Below are 23,055 nucleotides of genomic sequence, written 5' to 3'. Positions count from 1 at the left end.
TCCTTTAGTTGTAGAGTGAGATTGTTTAGTTGGGAATTTTCTTGTTTCTTGAGATAGGATTGTATAGCTACAAACTTCCCTTTTTGAACTCCTTTTCCTGCATCCCATAAATTTTGAAGAGTTGTTTTCATTTTCATTTGTTTCAAAATAGTTTTTGATTTCCTGTTTGATCTATTGATTGCATAGTAGCATGTTATTTAGTTTCCATGTATTTGTGTTTTGTCTAGTTTTCTTCCTGTGGTTGACACTAGGTTTATACCATTGCATTTGGAAAAGATGCTAATATGATTTAAATTTTCTTGAATTTATTGAGGCTTGTTTTGTGGCCTAATATGTGATCTGTCCTGGAGAATGTTCTGTGTGCAGTTGAAAAATTATGCAGTTTTTGGATGCAACATTCTATAAATGTATTAAGTTACTCTCATCTAATTTGACATTTAAGGCCATTATTTTCTTACTAATTTTTTGTCTGGATGATCTGTCTATTGTATTCCTGTGGCTTTTTCCCTTTATGTCTATTAATATTAATAGTTATTGAAGGAATTCAAATCTGAAATTCAGTGTACCTATGGTTATATATCTGTTGTGCGGGGTAGCCTGCAGGGTCTCAGCTCCCGCTCCCCACATAAGAACGCAGGATATGGCTAGGCCAAAAAGGAACACCCACGGAGCCATAGATAGGGGAGTCATACCACTATATTCTCTCTGGCAGACGACGAGACACACGCAGTAGTAGCCACACGATCCTCAGTCCGCCATTCACTTCTCTGCCTGCCAACCAACCAACCAATCAATGCAGCCCCGCAGTTACATCAGTAGCCAATTGGCCAACCGGTTACAGCCGATGGCCAACCAGTTACAGCCGATGGTCATTCACTACCCGAGCCAGCACCTCCCCACGCGAGGCTGAGAGCCTGGAAACTGCTCTCTGGGACTCTGTCCCCACAATATCTTACGATGAAAGGCCGTGAGAGCCTGGTTAGAAGCAAGCAGCTGAGTAGGTACATTCTCAGGTGCAGTCACACATGCTGCAGCCACATGGATTTCCCCTTGTCTGCTCTTCTCTTTGGCCCCATGAGCATCTTTGAGCATTTGTTAAGTTATTTCCTAGAGTTTATGCCTCACTAAATTCTTAAATGTAGGATAAGATTATTTTAAACCCTTATGATGTTCATTGTTCAATTGCTCTCCCTAAAAATAACACAGCTCACACACCTTCACCAGTTAAAGTCGTTTCATCACACCCTTAAAGGCCTTACAGACAAAATGGCATCTCATTTTGGTGAAGTTAAACATTATTGATAGGTTTGTTGAGGTTTTTATTTTCTCTTATGAATTACTCACAGTTCAGGCTACTCTGTCGTAGTGTTGGCCTTACTGATTTGAAAGAGCTTCTTATGTGGTAAGATTAGTAGCCTCTTAATTCGTACTTTTCATAGCTTGTCAGTTTTGTTTCATGGTGGTTCCTTTTTTAAAAATACACTGTAACATCTTTTCAGTGTTTCTGTTGAAACCTATTACTCTCTCATCTTTGGCGTTAGACTTGGCAATGCTTTCCCCACCACTTTTGCCATAGGAACTTGTGCCCCCATTTTTATTAAATTGAGTCCTAGTTGGCCATGCGCTGTGCAGGAAGCTCCGTCTGTGAGAATAATACAGGTCTCTGAAAGCCCAGCAGCAGTTTAGATGTTACCTGCCAGAAGCAGCTCTTCTAAGAGCTGCCTTCGGTTTTTCCTGTTAAGTTTGTTAAGTGAGGTATGACTTACATACAATAAATGCATAGAACTTAAGTATACAGTTAGTAGAAGTTTTGACAAATGTACCTTGATAGAGATAGGACATTTCCACCACTTCAATTTTCTTGTACCCCCCGCATTCTCCCATTCTCACCCTCCACCGCCTTCCCCAAACACAGACAACCAGTGTTCTGATTTCTCTCACCACAGGTTGGTTATGCCTCTTCTGGGACCTCGTACTAATGGAATCATGCAGTATGTTTCGTTTGCTCGGCACTATGATTAATACATGTGACTTTGTAGTAGTACTCTCTTATTGTGAGCAGCAGTGCGTTCTGTGAATATACTTCATTTTATCTACTTTTCTGTAGCTGTGTTCCTGGGCTGGTTAAGTTTCTGGCTGTTAAGATAAAACTACAGAGAACATTGTTATACAGGTCTTTTTGTGGACATATGTTCTTGTTTCTCTTGGGTAAATACGTAGGAGCATAACTGCTATGGTAGGTGTACGTTTAGGGAACTGCCAAATAATTTTTGAGAGTGGTTGTGACACTCACCAGCAATTAGAGTTCTAGTCTTACATTCTCATCAGTGTTTACTATTGTCATATTCATTTTCATTATAGTTAAGTCTTGAATTTAGGTAATGTAAACCCACCAACTTTGTGCTTCTCTTTCAAGACTGTTTTGACCATTCTAGATTCTTAACTGTTAATATTTGAGAGTTAATTTGTCAATTTCTACTTTTAAAAGTTTTGGAGATTTTTGATGGGGATTTTGTTGCATCAGTTTAGGAAAAATTGACAACTAAATAATATTCAGTGTGCCAATTTATAAATAAGGAGTATCTTTCAATTTGTAGGTGTTCTTTAATTTCTCTCAGCCATGTTTTGTCATTTTCACTGTAGATGTTTTAGACCTTTTTTTACTGTATTAAATTTATTCCTAGCATTTTGCTTTTGATTATACTATAAAAAGGAGAGCAAAGTTTTTTCATCTTCTAATTGTTTACTACTGCTATATAAAAACTCACCTGACTTTTTAAAAATTTGACTTTCACTTGACTTTTAAAAATTTAACCACGTGACTTTGAATTCACTTATTTTTCCTAGTAGTTTTTGCAGACTCCTGTATTTCTGAGTTTTAAAAATCAAGGATGAATATTGACTTTTCCTCAGGATTTCTTAATTATAAAAAGTTTTAGAGGTGGCCGGGCGCGAGCTCTGAACAACAAGGTTGCCAGTTTGATTCCCACATGGGCCAGTGAGCTGCGCCCTTCACAACTAGATTGAAGACAACGAGCTGCCGCTGAGCTTCCAGAGGGACGGCTGGATGGCTCAGTTGGTTAGAGCATGGACTCTCAACAAGAAGGTTGCCAGTTCAATTCCCACATAGGATGGTGGGCTGTGCCCCCTGCAGCTAAGATTGAAAACCATGACTGGACTTGGAGCTGAGCTGTGGCCTCCACAGCTGGGTTGAAGGACAACGACTTGGAGCTGATGGGCCCTGGAGAAACACACTGTTCCCCAATATTCCCCAATTAAAAAAAAAAAAAAATTAAAAAAAATTTTAAACATGTGAGTTGAAAGAGTTCTACAGTTAACATTCATGTGCCCACTACATAGATTCTCCCATGAACATTTTACTGTTCTTCCCACTCTCCCCATTTATCAATACATCTTATTTGTTAACACATTTTAAAGTAAATGCCAACATCAGTACGCTTCCCCCTAAAAATTTTCATTCAGCATGCATTTCATTAGTCCACATTTGTTTATTGTCTTTTTTTCTTTTGATATAAAATTTTCTAACAGTGCAATGCACAGCTCTTAAATATTACACCAGTTGCTGGGCTTAACAAAGGTGTACACCTGTTCAACCCCAAAGCTTATTAAGTTAAAAAGCTATCACCCCAGAAATTTCACTGATGCCCCTTCCTAATCAATTCCCTACGAACCTTTGTATTTTTTTTGTTTGTTTTTGTGGAATAGGGTGTTTTTGTTTGGTTGGTTGGTTTGGGCTTGTTCAAGAATTTTTATTTAAGTGGAATCATACAGTAAATATTCTTTTGAGTAAGGTTTTTTCAGTCAGCTCAATGTTTTTGAGACTGAGCCATGCTCTTGCATGAATCACTAGATAATTTCTTTTTGTTGTTGAGTAGTGTTGTAAGTACTTACCACAGTGTTTCCAGTTACTTGTTGGAAACTTGGGCTGTTTTTGGTTTGGGCCATTGTGAACAGAGCTGCTAAGTAGCTTTATATTGACAAATCTTTTTGTAGAGGTATGTTTTCATTCCTTTGGGGTAAGTAATTAGGATTGAAAGTGCTGAGTCGTATGGCTGGTATTTGTTTAGGTTTATAAAATGCTGTCAAACCTTTTACCAAAGTGGCTGTACCGTTTTAAAATTCTACCAACAATGTGTGAGTGTCCCACGTGCTTGCTATTGGTGTTTCAGCCCTTCTAATGGATGTGTAGTGGTGTGTCATTGTAGTTTTAAATTGCATTTGCCTCATAAATGATTATTTTTTATTGAGTTTACTGGCCATTCATTTATCTTCTTTTGGGAGTGTATGCTCCAATCTTTTGTCCACTTTTTAATTATACTTGTCTTTTCATTATTGAATTCTTTATTAGTCTTAGGGACCAGTACTTGGACCTACTTGTTATGGATATTATATTCTAATCTATGGTTTGTTTACACATTTTCTCAGCATTGTATTTTGATGAAGTCTGGTTGAACAGTTTTCTTTCTTTCATGGTTATTGTTTTTTGTGACCTAAGGAACCCTTTCCACAGCCCCCAAGTGACAACGATTATGGGCTGTATTTTGCTCTAAATGCTTCATAGTTTTGACTTTTATAGTTAGGCCTATAATCGCGTATTAATTTCTGTGTATAAATGTTCTGGTTCACTTTTTTTTAAAACGTGGATTTCCAGTATTCCAGTACCATTTATTAGAAAGATTCAACCAAAAGAATTGTTTTGGAAGCCTATGTCACAATAAATAAATAAGTGAAGTAAATCATGTTGCCATATAAATGAGAGTCTATTGGGCTCATCTCTTTTGCTTGTTCCGTTGATCTCTACAGATCCTTTATAAATAACACTGTACTTGGTAGTAGGTTTTCATGTAAGGCTATATGAGTTTTCCAGTTCTTTTTCAAGATTGCTTTTGGCTGTTTTTCAGGTTCGTTGCATTTTCATGTAAATATTAAAATCATCATGGCACTTTCCATATCAAAGTTTGCTGGGATTATTGGGATTGTATTGTAGCTATAGGATACATTTAGGAAAACTTATTTTTTAATTCAGTAACATCTTTTTTCTTTCTGTTTTTTGTTTTTGAGATATAATTGACATATAATGTATAAATTTAAATTTTACAGTATAATGACATATATTACAAAATGATTGTCACAGTAAGTTTAGTTAACATCCATCATCTCATATAGATGCAAAAAGAAAAATGTTGCAAGAGAGAAAGAGAAAAAATGTTTTTTCCTTGTGATGGGAACTTTTAGGATCACTCTTAGTGACTTTCAGATAAGCCATACAGCCGTGGTAACTGTAGCCATCATGTGTCCATCACTTCCCAGTACTTGTTTATCTTATAACTGGGAGTTGATACATTCTCACCCCCTTCATCCAAGTTCCCCACCCTGTGTTGTGAACATCTTTTAAGAATGTTTGTGTAGAAGACAGCATAGTTTCTCCCACTAGAGGCTGAGGCAGGCATGCTCACTCTCCATAAAACAATCGGCTTCCTAAGCTTACCTCTCCTGTAAGGTAACCCATTGCATGCATAGATCTCACCTGGCACTCTTTGTGTCATCCTCTGGGAACTGGGTCTCAGAGAACTAGAGCAAGAAAATGCTGGTACTCTGGATGCTGTAACTGCTCTGAATAACGAGTCCTGTCAATGACTCAGGAGGCCAGAGATTTATGAAATAAATAGTGGCATGCTCACTTGGTAACTTGCAGATAGGGTATAATCACAGACCCATCACAGTTCTTGATAATTTTCGATGATGATGATGGGTATGGTTTTCTCAAAGGGGAGGAAGAAAGCCTGATGGGCCAATTGATGAGATCTGAGGAAAATCCATGGAGATCAGTAGCTTGGCATGTTGACCAAATCATCCCCCTGGCAGTGAATGTCCCCTGCTTTATTGCGGTAATGAGGAACTGGGAAATGATTGCAGACTAATTAATAGCCGTGTGGTCATGTTTGAACACAGCTGTCAGACACTGCCCTTTGTTGCCAGCTCTTCTCCGGGCAAGAGGACATCCACACCAGTTGGTGGGCAGATGGTTCTGACCCTTCTCAAAACAATTAAAGAAGCGAGAGTCACAAGCCCTATGGGCAGAAAGCAGGCAGCTTATTAGGACTTTGGCAGCTCTCTTGGGAAGTGAGGAGTTGGGGCTCGTTAAAGGAGAATGGGTAACAGCCTTATGAACTTTCTTTCTCCAACACTATCTGCCATGCCAACCTCAAGTCCGTTGGAAGATGACAGTAAAAGCCTAGGTGTGCTTTGTGGTGTGTCTTGGCTGCCATGGGGCAGGGGGCTCACCCCTCTTAGGGAGATTTCCTGAGATGGACAAACACCAATGGGAAAACATTGACGAGACATTGACTAGTATTCGGGCTCTTACTACCCCAGGTCGCATTTCCAGTGCTGATGAGCCGTGACCCACTAGAGAATGAGAAACCCAAGTACATTTGAGATCAGTTCTTTCAGTGAACCCCACTGCCTGGAAAATTCTCCCTTGACCCGTTTGTTAATACCACGTAAGATTTTTGTCATGACAGTGGGGCAGCAAATGCCCACAATTAAATTATACGCCTTAAAGTTACTGCTGAGCAAATCCAGCCCATGTCAGCCAAAATGGGCCAACTCTGTGACCCCATCTGGAAAACAGTGTGGCTGAGACAGCTGAAATGGGTGATGTCAGTAATGACCTTGTCACCTGATAAAAGGCTGCCTTCAGATGGACTGAAAACATGGAAGTTGGGTTGAGCTGTGAGTAGGCGCAACGCCACTCGAATGGAAGGTGAATGTGCTTGTTTACTGGTGTGGCACCATTCCTCCTGTCTGGTCCCGACCCTTTCTCCACCTCTACTTTGACCCCTTCTGCTTTACAAAAAAAATGTTTAGGGGTCAGGCTGAGCTCTCTCTATCCCCAAAGGGGACTCATACCCACCCGTCCAGGTATTCTAGGGAACTTTGGAGAGGGGAGTTGCTCAAACAATTTTTGGCTGTGTTGGATGCAGCCACCCAAATCAGCATACTACCACATCTTGTGGGAGCAGGTGCATCTGAATTCAGCTGATGGGGTTTGGCCAAGCTTCCTGCAACGGGAAAGAAATTAACGTGACCTTATGGACAGAGCCCATTGGGACAATTCAGTGTAATGCCATTGGTATACATCTGAATGTATAGTTGGAATTGATGTGTTACGTGTTTGGACCCTGTCCCCTAAGTTCCAGGAGCCTTCTCTCAATTGGAAAAAGCTGTGTGTCGATTGTAGTACGTACTCCTCTGGTAGTACTCGGATATAGGGTCCCCTGCTGTTTGCCAGTAGTGGCTGGGTGAGCTTTCAGAGTGAGTGCCCCTACACATGATGTCATAGCTGTCACTCTGTAGGTGAGGTCCTGTTGGCGGGGCACGTCAGAAGCTCCATCCCCAAAGCCCTGACTGCAGTGTCATCCCAGCAGCACTGGGAGGCCCCCTGCCCTGTCAGGGTCGTTCGGACTGTATGGGCAGGCTCAGGACCCACAAGCCTATGTATTCGACAGTCTTCTGTCTTGGGCCACCTCCTGGCAAAGGAGGCCCAGCCCCTTGTTGGAGTCTGGCCGTTGGAGACAGTCCGTGCCGTACTTGGGCGCATTATTCTGCTTGGTCTTTTGTACAGGCTGACTCGCATACTGTGTTTCCCTGAAAAGAAGACCTTACTGGAAAATAAGCCCGAGCATGATTTTTTAGGATGACACCCCCTGAACGTAAGCCCTAATATGTCTTTTGGAGCAAAGATTAATATAAGACCCAGTCTTATTTTCAGGGAAACATGATGGTATCTGCGTTCTTTGAGGCCAAATCGAGCAGGTTGTGTTGTTGGAAGCTGTGCAGCAGCCTCTGGCTGTCTTGGCTTTGAAAAGGGGCTCTGACTGGCATGCGTTTACCTTCTGCCTGGCTCTTGTCAAAATGGGTCCTGTCCCCTGGAGGTCTTGGCGCTCTCGAGCCTGAAACTCCCATTTTTGAGTGGTCAGTTTTGAATCAGTGACAAACTGGGGAGGACCCATCAAGCCCCGGTGGTTAAGTAGAAATGCCATATTGAAGAGCTAGGTGGCTGACCACCCCCTCCCCCCGGCATCTTGGCTTTTTGTGAAAAGTGGGAGGAATCTGTCTTCCCCATTCCTTCACCCTAATCAAAGCCACTGGCTCAGAGTGGGACCCTTGGTTCACAGAGTTCCCCCAAATGCCGGGTCCTGGTTCAGTGAAGCTGGAAACAGATGTATCCACTCAGCTTTCGTCAGGGTAGGGGATGATTGGTAACCAGGTGACAGTAGCGACTGTCCTGGGGACACCAGTTGTGTGATGGTGGAGGGAGGGCACCAGTACTGGCACCTGGTAGGGAGCACTGCTCCTCGGGGGGTGATGGGAAGGGAGGCCCATTAAGGTCCTCATCTTTCAGAGCCGCTCCTAGCTTCCTCTGTCAAGAAGAAGCCGTGGTGTAGTTCTCCCAAAGTTTTGCAAGGGTCTTAACTGGAGCTTTGCATCTGTCATTCCTGGCCGGAAGTCTGCCAGTTTTGGAGCATTCCTCCTAAGCATGCTGAGATGTGTGTCGGACAGTGTAGGATGGCCCCAGTGTCTGCCCCACGACACACCTGGTGACACTCCAGGTGTCTGCCTGCCCCCGTTCTCATAGCCATGGTGTGGATGAATGCCACCTGGATGGTCAGCCATGGTGTGGATGAATGCCACCTGGATGGTCGGCTGCACTCACTGCTTTGAGGAGGTCCCTCCAAAAACAAGCACAAGAACGTTCTTTGAACTGAGCTGTAGCTGGAAAGCTGTGTTGAGGCACTGTCAGCTGTGCCCCCACGATAGAGGGCCCGCTTAGGGGAACCCCTGGAGTGGTCAGCAACACTTTCCTGGACCGGCATGTGCACCGTTGGGACTGTACTTGTACGAAAGCCAGATGCTGACGTGTCTTCCTTCCACACACGTGATGGCTTGCACCTTAAGGGTGGTCATCGAAGACCTTGAAGTGTTTAAGGAAGAACAGCCATAGCCCTCGTAAGACTGTGGAGAGCTCTCCAAAATGAGGCACATCTCGATTTCTTTGGGCAAGTTCCCAGAGGGAAAATCGATTTACTGTGTGTATACATCCTGTAGGCCCTACAGTGAGAGCCATAGGAAAGAGGTGGTAGGAAGTTTGTCCCTGACATTCTCTGAAGTGAGCAATAAAAACGCCTCAGCTCTGTATTCACGGTTCACACAGTTACTAATGTATCCTTTTGTACATGCCCCAGAGTAAGGAAAAGTCAATTCAGAGACAAGGTTGAAAGCCATTTGGCTTTCTGAGGTAGACCGAGATGGTTTATGGGTTTGTTCAGCCAGCTGGTGCAGGACACTGGGAGGCATGGTAAAGGACAGGATGCAGGGTGGCGTAACCTAATGCTCGGAGTCCTGCTGGTAGCAGCTTTGGTTAAATGTTATATGAGACAAAGTTAATGGATTTGGCCATCTCTCTATTGGTCAGATTGATCAGAGTGGCTGATGAAGTGATGTACTCGGGAATTTTCCAGAAACCAAGACTATAGAAACGGGGCGGATGTTGTTGGGAGACAATTCTTGAGGGAGTTTTTACATTTTTTTATGTCTTGGGAGCAGAGACTCTTGGCTGCATTTGTTCTGCACTATCTTTTCAATAATGTTGGGGCAGCAAACAGTCCTGGCAACAAAGATCATGTCTGAGATCTTAGGGTCGGTTTGCTTCATGCTTTAGACAGTAGAGAGGACAGGCATGCCACCTGACCGTTGCAGAGATTTGGTTCGGCACGCTGACGGTGGTTCTCCTGTAATGCAAACCACTGCAGGAGCTGTTGTCACCTGGCCCTGCAGAAATTGGGACTCATTGGCCCAAGGAAATGCTGATACTCTGACAATTGCTACTGCAGTGAGTAATAAAGTATTATTTCTCTGATGAGGAGTCTTGTGTTTTACCAGTATCCATGAAAATGTTGAAAGCTAACTTTTGCCAATAGGTAAAATTTCAGACCCTTCCTGGTTCTTGAAGGTTTGTTGCAAAAAAGATTCTTCCAGCTCTTGTTCCTCTGAAAATGTTTATCTCTGCCTTTCTTTAAATAGCTTTTATGAGATTAATTCATATACCCAACAGTTAACCCATTTAAATTGTACAATTCAGTGGCTGTGTGTTTATACAGTGTTGCATCCATCACCACAGTCAATTTTAGAACATTTTCATCACCTCAAAAAGAAACCCCTTTCCATTAGGTATCACTTGCTTATGCCCCCCACCTCCATTGCCTTTCCTTCCCTCTTCTTCCTCCCCTCCCCCACAGCCCTAAGTAAGCACTGATTTGCTTTCTGTCTCTAAAATTGCCTCTTCTGGACATTTCCTAGAAATGGAATCACACATGGTTTTTATGACCAGCTTTCACTTAGCATAGTGTTTTATTTTCTTGGTTCATCTATGTTGTTGTAGGTGTCAGGACTTCAATGATTTTCGTACCTGAATAATGCTCCCTCACGTGGACGTAGAATGTTTTGTTAACCTATCAGTTTATGGACATTTGGGTTGTTTCTACCTTTTGACTATTGTAAATAATGCTGCTATAAACATTTACATACAAGTTTTGGTGGAGACAGAAGTTTCCTTTGTCTTGAGTAAATACCTAAAAGGGAAATTGTTGGGTCGTATGGCAGCTATATGTAACTGTTGGAGGATCTGCCAGACTGTTTCCCAAGTGGCTGTACCATTTTATATCCCCACAAGTAGCCTACTCGTGGGAGGGTTCCAGTTCCTCCACATACTTGCCAACACTTAATTGCAGCCATCTTAGTGGGTAACCAGGTGTCCCATGGCAGCAGTGATACGCATTTCCCTCGGGGCTAACGGCCTTTTCACGTTCTTACTGGCCTTTTGTATGTCTTCTTTAGAGCAATAGCTGTTCAGATCATTTGCCATGATTAAACTGTATTGCCTTTTTATTATTGTTATAAGCCTTTTTGTAGTCTCAGTACAAGTCTCTCATCAGATATAATTTGCAAATTTTCCCATTCTGTGGGTTGTCTTACCACTTTCTAGGTGGTGATCTTTGTAGCACAAAAGTTTTTAATTTTGATGTCCACTTATTTTTCTTTTGTTACTTTTGCGTTTGGTGTCATATCTAAGAAACCATTGCCTAATCTACTTAGGTGTTCTGAGAGTTTTATAGTTTTAATTTTTACATATGGATCTTTGATCCATTTTAGTTGAATTTTGATTCTTTTGCATGTGGATATCCAATTCCAGCATCATTTGTTTAAAAAACGTTTCTTTCCCCCATTGAATGGTCTTGGCACCCTTGTAGAAAATTAGTTTACCCTTTACGCAAGCGCTTACTTCTGGGCTTTCTATTCTGTTGGTCTGTACGTCTGTCTTTATGCCAGTTCCCCAGTGTTTTGATTGCTGTAGCTTTATAGTAAGTTTTGAAATCCAAAAATGTGAGTCTGTAACTTTATTCTTTTTTAAGATTGTTCTTCCTTTTGAAAGGGATGTTCTGAGTCCCTTGCATTTCCTGTGGATTTTAGGATTAGCATGCCAATGTCTACAAAGAAATCACCTGGAATTTTAGTAGAGATTACATGGAATCTTTAGATCAGTTTGGGAAATACCATATTAACACTGTTATATCTGATCAATGATTATGCCATGCCTTTCCATTTTGATTAGGTCTTTAATTTCTTTCAGTGATTTGTAGTTAACTTTCTGTGTAAGTCTTGGACCTCTTTTGTTAAATTTATTTTTATTAAAAGTGTATTTAACAAAAAATATTTTTTGTTAAAAGTATTTTTTCTTTTTGATGCTACAATAAATGGGACTGTTTTCTTAATTTTGTATTTAGTTTCATCATTGATACAGTATACTACTGTATACAGTTTATTTTTGTATATTGATTTTTGTGGCCTGTGATCTTTACCGAACTCGTTTGTTCTAATAGTATTTATTGGACTCCTTAACATGGTTCTATATTGATTGTATCATCTGCAGATAGAGGTAATTTTACTTCTTCGTTTTTAATCTGGATTCCTTTTTATTTATTGCTTAATTACCCAGATAGAACTCTTACTAACAACATTGCATAGAAGTGGAGAGAGTCTTCTTTCTGAGGGGGAGCATTCCATCTTTCACCACTGAGTATGATGTTAGCTGTGAGTTTTTTGTAGATGCTCTTTTTCAGGTTGAATAGTTCCCTCTTCCTAGTGTGTTGAGTGTTTTAATTGTGAAGAGGTGTTGTATTTTTCTCAAGTGGTCTTTCTGCATCTATTGAGATGATAATGTGATTTCCCCCCTTTTTTGATATAGTGCTATAGTAATTGATTTTTCAAATGTTAAACCAACCTTGCATTTCTAGGATAAAACCTTGGTCGTGGTCATTTTTATATATTACTAAGTTCAACTTGCTAGTATTTTGTTGAGGATTTCTGTGTCTATATTCATAAAAGATAATCTCTAGCTTTCTTTTCTTACGTCGTGGTTTTGGTACCAAGGTATTACTGGTCTCATAGAATGAGTTGTGAGGTGTGGTTTGTCTCTTCTAATTATTGGAAGAGTTTATAAAGAGTTGGTGTTAATTTTTCTTTAAAATTTTGTCATAAAGCCATCTGGTCCTATGCTTTGCTTTGTGGAAAGTTTTCTGATTATATATTTAATCTTTTTATTTGTTGTAGATCTGTTCAGATTTTCTTGAATGAAGTTCAGTAGTTTGTCTTTCTTGGAATTTGTTCACTCATCTGAGTTATCAAAATCATTGGCATGCAGTTGTTCATGGTCTTATAATTCTTTTTATTTCTGTACTGTTGGTAGTCTTTTGTTTATTATACCTGGTAGCTCCCTCTCACGAGCAGTTTCTGTTGCCTGTTTTATCCCCTATGTATGGGTCACTCGTTCCTGTTACTGGACATTTTAGGTTATATGTTGTAGCAGCTCTGGATACTGGTACCCCCCCCCCCCCCCCCCCCCCCGCCAGGATTTGTTTTCGTTTGTTTTGTATTCTGGCTAGACTATTTTAGTCGTCTGTTTCCCTTACTTGGTACAGCCTTTGGTGTGACTCCTACAGGGCCCAGCTTTGGGTGAATGCACATTGCCCTGGGCTGATGGTGGTTTGAGTAGGGCTGTCTTTAACTGACTTTCCCTGTTCTCGCTAAGCTTCTGGCTTTGTTTGGTATTACCCCAACCCATTAGACTCCACTAATTACTGGTTAATTATTGTTTTTGACAATGCCTAGTGCATAAATTGCTCAGCAGTCTGATCCAGTTAAATTTAGGCAGGCGTAGGTTTTAAGGCCAGTCTTTGAGATTTGTTCTTACCCCAGGAAGGCTTTTCTTAGCTGTCTCCTTCCCTGGTTCTCCCTGGAGAACTAGGTGAACTGTGGTTTCGCTTGTTGCTCTGTCACTTTCAAGAACATCTTTAGGTTTAAGCTTCCCCACACTATCTCAAACCTAGTTAGTTATTGTGGGAAACAGATCTCTTTTCTTATGGATTGCTGTTCCCCGCAGGCAAAATCTCTGAACCACCAGTTTGGGTGCCAGGTAAAGGGGTAGGTAGCCTCTGGTCTTCTCAGCTCGCCTCTCCCAGTGTGGAACCTGTCCCGTGAGTAACCTGAGGCAAGAGCAGCCCGAGTCCCCAGTATTGTTGCCCTCCCCCCCCCTCCCCCAGCCTCATTATGAATAGGGGCCAGGTGGAGGAAAGAGCTCTGACCTCTCTGTCATACTCACCCGGGGTTTGGCCGCCTCTGCTTTGCGTGGGAGAGAAGTAGTGCTGGTGGCCTGCCTTTGCTGGTGGTGAGAGATACTAAGCCTCATTGGGAGCAGAGGGGAGAGAGCTCAGATTCTTGGCTCTGCCACCCAGAGTGAGCTCTTGTCACTCTGAACTGGAGAATGGGGTAAGAAGGAAGCGGGTCATGGCTCAGACGTCACCAACTTTCTCTGTTCTTATTGCATGTTAGTAGATTTTCTTGAATACATGTTTCTTAATTTCTCTATGGCCTTAGGACAATTTTCAGAGACTTTAGTTTTTGTTTTTTAAAATAGTTTCACCAGCTTTGTTGTTTGATTGGGGAATGTGTCTGTAGAGCTCCTTGTATTACCATCCCAGAAATGGAACTCTAGCATTGCTTCTTCAATGTATTGTTTTTCTAGATACAGAAATCTGAATGGACAGTTTTTCCTTCGGTGGCTTGTCTACTGGTCTCCGTCGCTGTGGCTCTGTATGTAACGTCCTCTCCTCCCGTCCTCTACTCGGGTTGGTGTACGTTTTCCTTATCTTGGGTTTTTGAAGTTTGATACAGTGATCATTGGTATGGTTTGTGCTGGACACCTGCTTTCCTTCCAAGAATCTGAATTTTGATACCTGCTAGGCAGGAGGTGCCTGTGTGACCAGCAACGCATAAAAATCCTGGCACTGAGTCTCTAATGCGCTTCTCTGGTAGACAGCACTTTGCACGTGTTGTGACAACTCATTGCTAAAGGAATGAAGCACATCCTGTGTGTCTCCACTGGGAGAGGACCCTTGCCAGCTCATAGTCGGGTTCCCCTGGACGGCACCCCATGTGCTTTCTCCTTCCGCTGGTTTTGCGTAGTGTCCTTCCACTGTCCTAAATCTGAGCCACGACTGGGACTGTGTGCTGAGTCCTGTGATGCTTCATAGTGAAGCATTAGAGTTGGGGATCGCCCCCACTATACCAGCTGTTGCTTTCCCCTGCCCGGTGTAGTCCCGGAGTTGGCCCCCACCCCGCGCCTTGCTGTCTGGGACCTCCTCCTGTTAGAGCTGCCCTGTCCTCTCCTGACTGCCCTCTGAAACCCTGAAGCCCTAAGATTGCACTTGCTGCATGAATTTCACCAGCAGCAGACAGGGGAGTGCAGAAGCGATTTGGGTTCCCTGTTACAAAGTCCAGTCTCCTCAGTTTCAGGCTTTTGGTTTATTTCCAGTACCATCAAATAGTTATGTTTTTATTGTTCCTCTATTTCTTGCGATAGAACTATTGCCTGTTTTCCTTCCGGTTATGAACTGTTCTTAGTAAAGGCACCTTTTCCCATTCTTAACAGGTAACACAACTTTCGAATGGCTGGTGAAAATGGATCTTTCTCATCTAAAGAGCTGTTGCTTTCCCAAGGTCCACCAGAATTTTTTGATATAAGCAGGGTTTTTATTTACTCTTTTTTTCCATAATGATGTTTGGTTGTTCCAAATTATCCAGCCATTGGTGTAAGACCCAAACCTGAGAAAAGCTTTCATCTTTGCTTGTGGCTTCCAAGTTATCCTGGTAGCCTACTCCCATTGTTCCGGAGGAATCAGAGCAAGTATTAGCAATCAGTATGGCTGCTGACACAGTTATTTAGATAATGATACAATGTAACAAACTTTTTTACTATGACTGTGTTGCAACTTTGGTCTTTTTCTTGTAAACCAATATATTTACACATCTTGCCCTAAGGTTATTTATTTATCAGGTTGGTTGGTGTTTTAACTGCAACAATGGCAGAGTTTGTCTTTCTTCCTTCTCTTACTGAGCTCTTTAACCAGTTTGGGTTTTTCCATGGAGTTTTTTAATCTGTTAATGAACCTTTTGTCCATCCTTTTCTTTCTGTCTTCTGCAACCCTGTAGCACATTTCATCACCTTCCTGGGCCTAGAGATATGCTGGGAGTGTGCTCTGAGGTAGGTAAAGTAGGTGAGGTGTTTGCAGTGATCCTTTTTGATTAATTTCACTGCTCTGCAAACCATCGGAGGACTTTGTCATGTTAAAGAAAGCCTGGTTTTACTTGTTTCACATTTTGGTTTTTTAGATTGAGTTTTAGAAGGGAATCCTAACAAGAAGAACTTTGGTCTGTTTACTGTGCCACTGGTAGTCAAAGAAAGCTGTTTTCATTTGGATTTGCCAGAATTTTACCCTACATGTGATTGTGGGTAATGTTGCAAAACAGTACCTACTAGGTGATGCTGATGAGATTTTCCTGCCTCCCTCCCTCCCTCCCTCCCTCCTTTCCTTCCTTCCTTTTGTCTTGGTTTTTTAAAAATTTTAGTAGAACTTAATCTGCAATTTCATATACTTCTACAAAGTTTGTTTTGTATAAAATTCTTTGCACTTAAATTCTGTAACTAGAAATGGATACCTGCATATATATTTTGAGAGGGACAGTTCATTGCTACTGTTTTACAGAAACAGTTATGTTGGTGGGGAGAGGGAGAATGCAAGGGGAAGGGACTGAAAACCCGAAGAAAGATTTATGTGTCTGTCTTGTGGTTTTCCTCCCTCACCACTCTAAGAGTGCTCTGGAAATAATTTTAGGCTTAATATTCTAGTAAAAAAAAAATTGTTGAATCCATGTTACTGCCTTTTTGTGGGAGATTATTTCAGCCACTCAGACCAGGAATTGAGGAAGGACGTAGGTCCTTGAATGGGGGGTGGGGATGTCCCGCGTTTAGTCTGAAGTTGGTGTTAGAGGCCTGTGGTGGTTGTTGGCCCAACCTTCCCACCCTGTGTCTCGTGCCCATGTGACTCTCACCGACCTGCCACTTCAAAGACATGTTTGTTGTCTCCTTGTCAGCTGTGTATCTTGTCACCTTGCAAACCATGTCTCCCACAAGGTTTAGGAGGGCAGCACGTCTGCAGCCGAATGCCCTGCTGCTGCTTCAGTCTGGTGAGGGGTTAGCAAACTAATACCTGCAGGTCAACTTGAAGTATGATGTTAACGTTTTCAGTAGTTGAAAAAAAATCAAAGTATAGTATTTTATGACACATGAAAATTACAAAATCCTAATCTTTGTGTCCATAACTGGTTTTTTGTTTTCTTTTCAATGCTAACTCATTTTTGTGTTGTCTGTGGCTGCTTTCGTGCTGCAGTGGCAGAGTTGAGTGGCTGGCAGACCCGTGGCCCATTTGGCCCTTCACGTAAAGTTTGCCAACCCCTGATCTAATGTGTCTCCTGTTACTACCTTTTTTCAGTGTCTAAACAAAGTCTGGCCACTGAGTATACAGAAAACACAGCACATGCACCCACCACAGCTCTTGAGTTGCTTCCTGTTGTATAAATACCTCTTCTAGGGGTCGTGAGCGGGTACAACAGGGAACAGCTCAGCAGCTATGGTGGGGAACTGGTGTCTCTGTGTGTGTGTGTGTGTGTGTGTGTGTGTGTGTGTGTGTGTGTGGCGTGGCAAGTGAAGGAAGGTTCCAGGGGTATCCACCCTGGAGGGGAGGAACCAATGAGACAAGGAAAGGAAGAGAAAGACACTCGTGCTGCTTCACCAGACCCTGCTTCAGTTTTAAGGAAATGGAAGAAAGGAAAAAAGGGTGCTCTGGTTTACTGTACTTTGTTTCTGGAATGGAAATTGATTTAGAAAGAAAATAAATATTAAACACAGCTTTATCTTATGAGATAATTTATTTCCCCCTTGTAGTTAAAACTTTTATTAAATTACTTCTGCCATGAAATTGATTTGCATAGAATTTTCCAAAAGCACATCTTTTACCTAAATTGAAATGCTTCTCCCATGTACTTAACTCTTCACAAGTAAAGGAGGGGGCGGGGGGGGTCACTTTCAAAGCTTGACTATGCAGATCTCACGTTACTTACAACTCTGGAGATGTGTTAGGCATGATGTCTGCCATCTGCTGCAGCAAGGCCCTCTTTACCCTTAATCTTTTTTGAATGGGAGCAATAATGTGTATTTAATTTTACGCTGTTCTGTAGTTAAGGGCTCTAATTCTCTATGTCCCAGGTAGAGGTATTGGAGAGTTTGGGTTTTGTTTTGTTTTGTTTTGTGTAGGAGAAATGATGGGGCGAAATATTCCCCATTCTCCGAACGTGTCTACAGTTGTACTCAATTAGCCTCTGTTCTTTTGGAACTAGATACACTATTATGTCATCTGACCTAACCTTTAACTTTGCCAGAAATTTATTGATGTTCTTGATAATTGATGGGCTTAGACCTTTGTGTCCTTAATTAAGGAGCTTTATGCCTGTAGACCTCTAGTTAGGAGGTACGGAGGTGCATGCTACCATTGGGAAAGCAGTTAACTGGGGAGATAACAAATTCTAAGTATTTCTCCAATAACATGAGGGGCATTATGTGAAATATATTTTGTTCATGTGGGTCATAGATTTCCCATTTACACTTAGGATGTTAAGGTATTAGAATTTGTCACAGTAATAACGTTTCGTGGAAAGGTCGTGTGGATTCATAAATTTGATATGGGACGTATTAATCATCAAATTCAAAGATTAACATCTTTCTTTAAACATATTAGCGTAAAATTAGTTAAAACCGGATTTAAAAGTAGATAACCTGACCATTCTGGACTAGTTTATTACCAGTGAAGCATTACATTTTCTGTTGACCTTTTAATTTTAAGCGATTGCTTCTAAAGGATGCTTCCAGTACCGGCCATGTTTCCTCGGTGAACCCGTTCCACACCTCAGGAGGCGCTCAGCCCTGCGTAGCCTGCTGCACTTACCACACCCGAGCCATTGCTTGAGTGTCTGCTCCTGGTAACCCAAGGATGAGCAGGCACAGGGCTGGGGATGACCGTGGAAGCCAGCTCAGGTGGTCGGGTTAGTGTGAAAATAAGACAGGAGCCCCCTTGGAATCACAAAAACATACCCTACTTAATGCACATTTGTACACTGTGAACCTAACATGTTAGCATTTTGTTTGACTTAATTTCAAGGAAATTGCTAAAATCCCAAATGTTCTGTTACTGTTCTATTTTCAGATGATTTGACTTGGGGAAGAGAAGATCATTTTCATTATTTATTGTGGTTTTTATTATTTTTGATGTTTTGTTATTAAACTTGTATTTTTTTAAAGTTATTTATACTGTTTTACTTTCTTTTATAAACAGGTTGAAAGGATTGTTGACCGAAGGAAAAACAAAAAAGGGAGGACAGAATATTTGGTTCGGTGGAAAGGCTATGAGAGCGAGGACGACACTTGGGAACCAGAACAGCATCTTGTGAACTGTCAGGAATATGTTGGTGACTTTAATAGACGCCACCCTGAAAAGCAGAAAGAAAGCACATTAACCAGAACAAATAGGACCTCCCCAAACAATGCTAGCAACCAGATCTCCAGATCCCCCAACCGCAACTTTTCTAAGACCTCTCGCGAATCACTAGTGATCGGCAAAGACCACGAGTCCAAAAACAGTCAGTTACTTGCTGCCGGCCAGAAGTTCAGGAAAAACACAGCGCCATCTCTCTCAAAGCGGAAGAAGATGGACCTCGCAAAATCAGGTATAAAGATGCTTGTGCCTAAGAGTCCCATTAAGAGCGGGACCGCAGCGCACGGCTTTCAGAGTGAGAGCCGCGAGCAACTGGACCCTGTGGAGCAGGCTCAGGAGGACACGGTCGCACCAGAAGTGACAGCCGAAAAGCCTGTGGGAGCTTTACTGCGCCCTGGTGCAGAGCCAGCGAGAATGGGGAGCAGGCCCCCAATACACCCACCAGTGCCTCAGGTGCCCGGCCCCGCGACTGCAGCCACGGCCACGGGGTTAGCCCTTAGCGGGAAAGGTGAGTGTCCAGGTGAGTGGCTCCGTGGGCATTGTCTCCGTGGATGGCCACGGGCTGGTCCTTCGCATGCCTGGTGGTTTCTCGGGGCTGTGGGTGCTCCTTCCTACACGTCGGTCCTCTCGGGGGGGCAGGGAACCTGCAGTCTGTTCCCAGCGGTCGTCAGCTGTAAGCTCAGAGAGATTTCGCCAGCTTCTCCTTTCTTGGAGCCTTTGGGATTTATCAATTAAGTCAGCACTGGCTCTCTCTCTTTAATTTGCCTCCCACAACGGTACCACCAGGTTCACGTGATAGAAACCACGTCCCACTCTACATAGGTTATGGTTAGTGTGTTTTACAGGAAGTTTCTTTCTGAAGCCACCTGCCTTTAGACATCTTAGATACTGAGTCTCAAGTTGAGAATCCATCCGAATTTTCTGTGACCGGTATTGATTAGAAGTCATCATCCTTATTTTGCTAACCCATTTAAGTAACAAATGCCTTTCGATGAGGAAGGTTCACCTAGTAGAGCCTTCGGAACTTGGGTTTGTTTCTCTGCAAATAGTCAGCTGTTCAGATCCCATTGTCCCTTTTTCAGAGTGGGAGTCCGTTCCATATGGGTGGTATTTTCTGTTTTGTTCTCACCCCTGCTCCTGGAGTCCGCAGCCTAGTTGGTTGTGTCATGGCCTTTGCATCTCCTGGGACAGTGCACTTGGGAATTAGCACGGGCAGCTTCCTTTCCCCCACCGCTCCATGCCTCGCCAGCCACCAGTTTGTATGGATTCTGTTAGTGAGCACCACTCGCCGTCCCTCGCTATGGGCCCGCTGATTTCCTACCTGCCATGGCTTTTGGATTGCTCTCCCTGCTTCCTGCCTTTTGACAGCTCCCATCCATTCTCCAACCGGAGGGGCAGCCCAGTGGCCGGTGTCATGGCACACCATCCCCTTAGAGGCGTGCTCCTGAGCGTGTCTGCTCGCCCTCACCTGCCCCTCTGGCAAGTGTGATTACCCCTGCTGGCCCCTCTGTCCCCAGTGCCAGGAGCAGCGTGCCTTCCTGTCAGCACTCCTGCTGTCCCCTCTCCCCAGTGCCAGGAGCAGCGTGCCTACCCTGCTTCTCCTCGTTCACCTCATCAGCTCTGAGCCTGCCTTCCTTATGGTCTCCTTGCCCTCCGTGTTGCAGTTTTGTAATTGTCTCTAACTGTGTATGTCTCCCTCAACTAATGCTTACTAGACTAACATAAAACAATAAAATGATGGTGGTTTGTTTGGAGGAGTTGTTTCCCTCTGAAGAAAAATATTCACCTAAGACACTAGCCATCTGGCTGTGGTGCCTCCAGCAGGTCCTGGCTTAGGCCTGTAGCTGTGCAGAGGGACCTAAGCTGAAATACGGGGTTCCCTTTGGGCAGTAAGTTGCCATCTTCTGGATACTTGCTTTACCCAAATGCTGCTCTTCTTCCTGTACCCCACACATTTCACCCTCAACCTGTGTGAGCTCCTTTACATAGTTGGCTTTCTGTGTTGATGACCTGCTCATGAGTACACTTTTCTCCTACCTTGTTGTAAATGAAGGACCATAGCGGTTCACAGGTAGAAGGGACTGTAAATCTAGTAGCACGCCCTGTTCTGCACACATGGAAGTCGAGTCCAGTGTTCACGCAGAACTGAAAGCAGAGGTGGGATCAGAACATTTCTTACCGACTACTCCCACCTTCTTCTCAACATTGCTTGTTGCCTCCACTAGACAAATACCTACTTATTTATTGATTATTTCAAGCCAGGCCCTGTGCTGGGCTCTGGTGCTACAAACAAGGCCTGGGCCCACACTGCCACTTGGGGGCAAACTATGTAGCCTGTGGGCCAAACCCAGCCCCCCATCTGGTTCCGTAGGGCCTGCAAGCCAAGGGCGGGTTTACGTTTTCTAATGTTTGAAAAAAGGCAAGAGATTTCATAACATGTGAAAATATAAGAAATTCATATTTCTATGTTCATAAATCAGGTTTTATTGGAACACAGCCATGGCCATTCATTCACTTAGGGACTGTGGCTGCTTTCCAGCTACAAGGACAGAGTTGAGTCATTGTGACAGAAACTATAGCCTGCAGAGCTGGAAAAATTGACAGTCTGGCTCTTCAGGAAGAAGTTTGCTAACCTCTGCTCTAGGAAGTCATAACCCTGGGGCAGTAAGGCGGGTGGGCAAGGGGACACAAAAGGCTTCAGCACATCTGTGGTTCCACTTTGTCTACAAAAGTACTGGAATGTACCTACCTTTTTAGGGGGTGAGGTGCACGATTTTCAAAACCTTTTTGACACTTAAGTAAGTTTCTGCATTCTTTTATCACACTTATGCCTTCAGTTTTGTATTTAAGGAGGGTAATGACTTCCATTTAAATAAGTGACTTCCTTTTTTTATTACTCTTCCCATTTCAAAAAATTTTTTTAATGTCCACAGTGTGGCTTTGGTTAAAACCACAAGGGACGTGCAAGCATAAAATCGTATTTTATCTTGTGCTATGGAGTTAGGTAGATGGGGAGTAGAATAAGCCTGTATTTCTAAGGCCCCCGGGACTGCCTTTCTCTGCTGGCCTTGAGTCCCGTATACTGTCCACTTAGATGAGAGGAAAGCATAGCAGCCACTGGGAACGTGTTCAGGACCGTGGTGAATGACATCCCCTAGGTAATGATCCACATCAGGCTTACAGAGAGATTAAGAAGGAAAAGAACCAGCACCTCCATCCACAGGAGCCTGCAGTTTAAAGAAATGTGATGGCGTTAGGAAGTGGTGTCTTAGGTGACTGGCCACCTACCAAATGCTTTGTGCCTCTGCTTCCCTCATCCTTTCCCTTTGCAGAAAGATGCTTTTGTTGTTCCCTCGACTGGAATGCAAGCTCCAAGGATGATGGGTTTGTTTCAACAAGGCTGAATCTTACTGTTTCCAGAGGGGTGCCTGCGCATAGTAGGTACTCTGCAAATGTTTGTGGAAGGAGTGATTCCAGTGCTTTCTAAAGGCAAGGATGGTAATGAGTCTTTGTAGCCCCATCACTGGGTCACACTAAACGGTGGGGTGGGGTGAAGGGGGCGTGCTATTGAATGATGAGGTATATGGGCCAGAAGCATGGAAACATTCCAGAAAACCTCTTACTCCTCTCAGGTGTATCTTTCCTGAATGAAGACATTCAGTACTGAAACCGTGTTAGGCTGGTGGTCCACACTAGGACATTTTTAAAGCAGTTGTTTGTTTTTACTTTCTATGTTAATTTTAGAGCTACGTAAGAAAACTAATTCATTTTCTGAAACTAATCGAAGCAGATACTAAATGGCATCATTGGAAAATGAACCATCTCCTCTTCAAAACATTAATCGTGTGTGAGGGATATTTTTGCCACCAAACACAACAGATATTTAAATATCTGTTAATCAAAAAAGTAAATGTTTCTGGAGAATTTTAACACACATTATTACTTTTATAGAATAACCATATGTGTGTTTAGTTTTTAACTGTTTTATTATGAAAAAAAGATGTAAAAGATGAATATATTGCTTCACTGA

General features: G+C 42.8%; 1 protein-coding gene across 1 annotated transcript in view; it reads left to right on the top strand.

Moving 5' to 3' along the window:
* Nucleotides 1-23,055, top strand: part of CDYL (chromodomain Y like) — a 187,689-nt gene that overhangs the window by 88,918 nt on the left and 75,716 nt on the right. The window contains exon 2 of the mRNA XM_019710855.2: nucleotides 18,867-19,545. Coding sequence (XP_019566414.2) covers nucleotides 18,867-19,545 — 679 coding nt within the window. The remainder of the gene's footprint in view (nucleotides 1-18,866; nucleotides 19,546-23,055) is intronic.

The sequence above is a fragment of the Rhinolophus sinicus genome, linkage group LG06, assembly GCF_036562045.2.
Source record: "Rhinolophus sinicus isolate RSC01 linkage group LG06, ASM3656204v1, whole genome shotgun sequence".
In the NCBI taxonomy this organism is placed as follows: Eukaryota; Metazoa; Chordata; class Mammalia; order Chiroptera; family Rhinolophidae; genus Rhinolophus; species Rhinolophus sinicus.
Note: the sequence above shows the minus strand (reverse complement) of the source record. Positions and strands in the feature narration are given on the sequence as shown.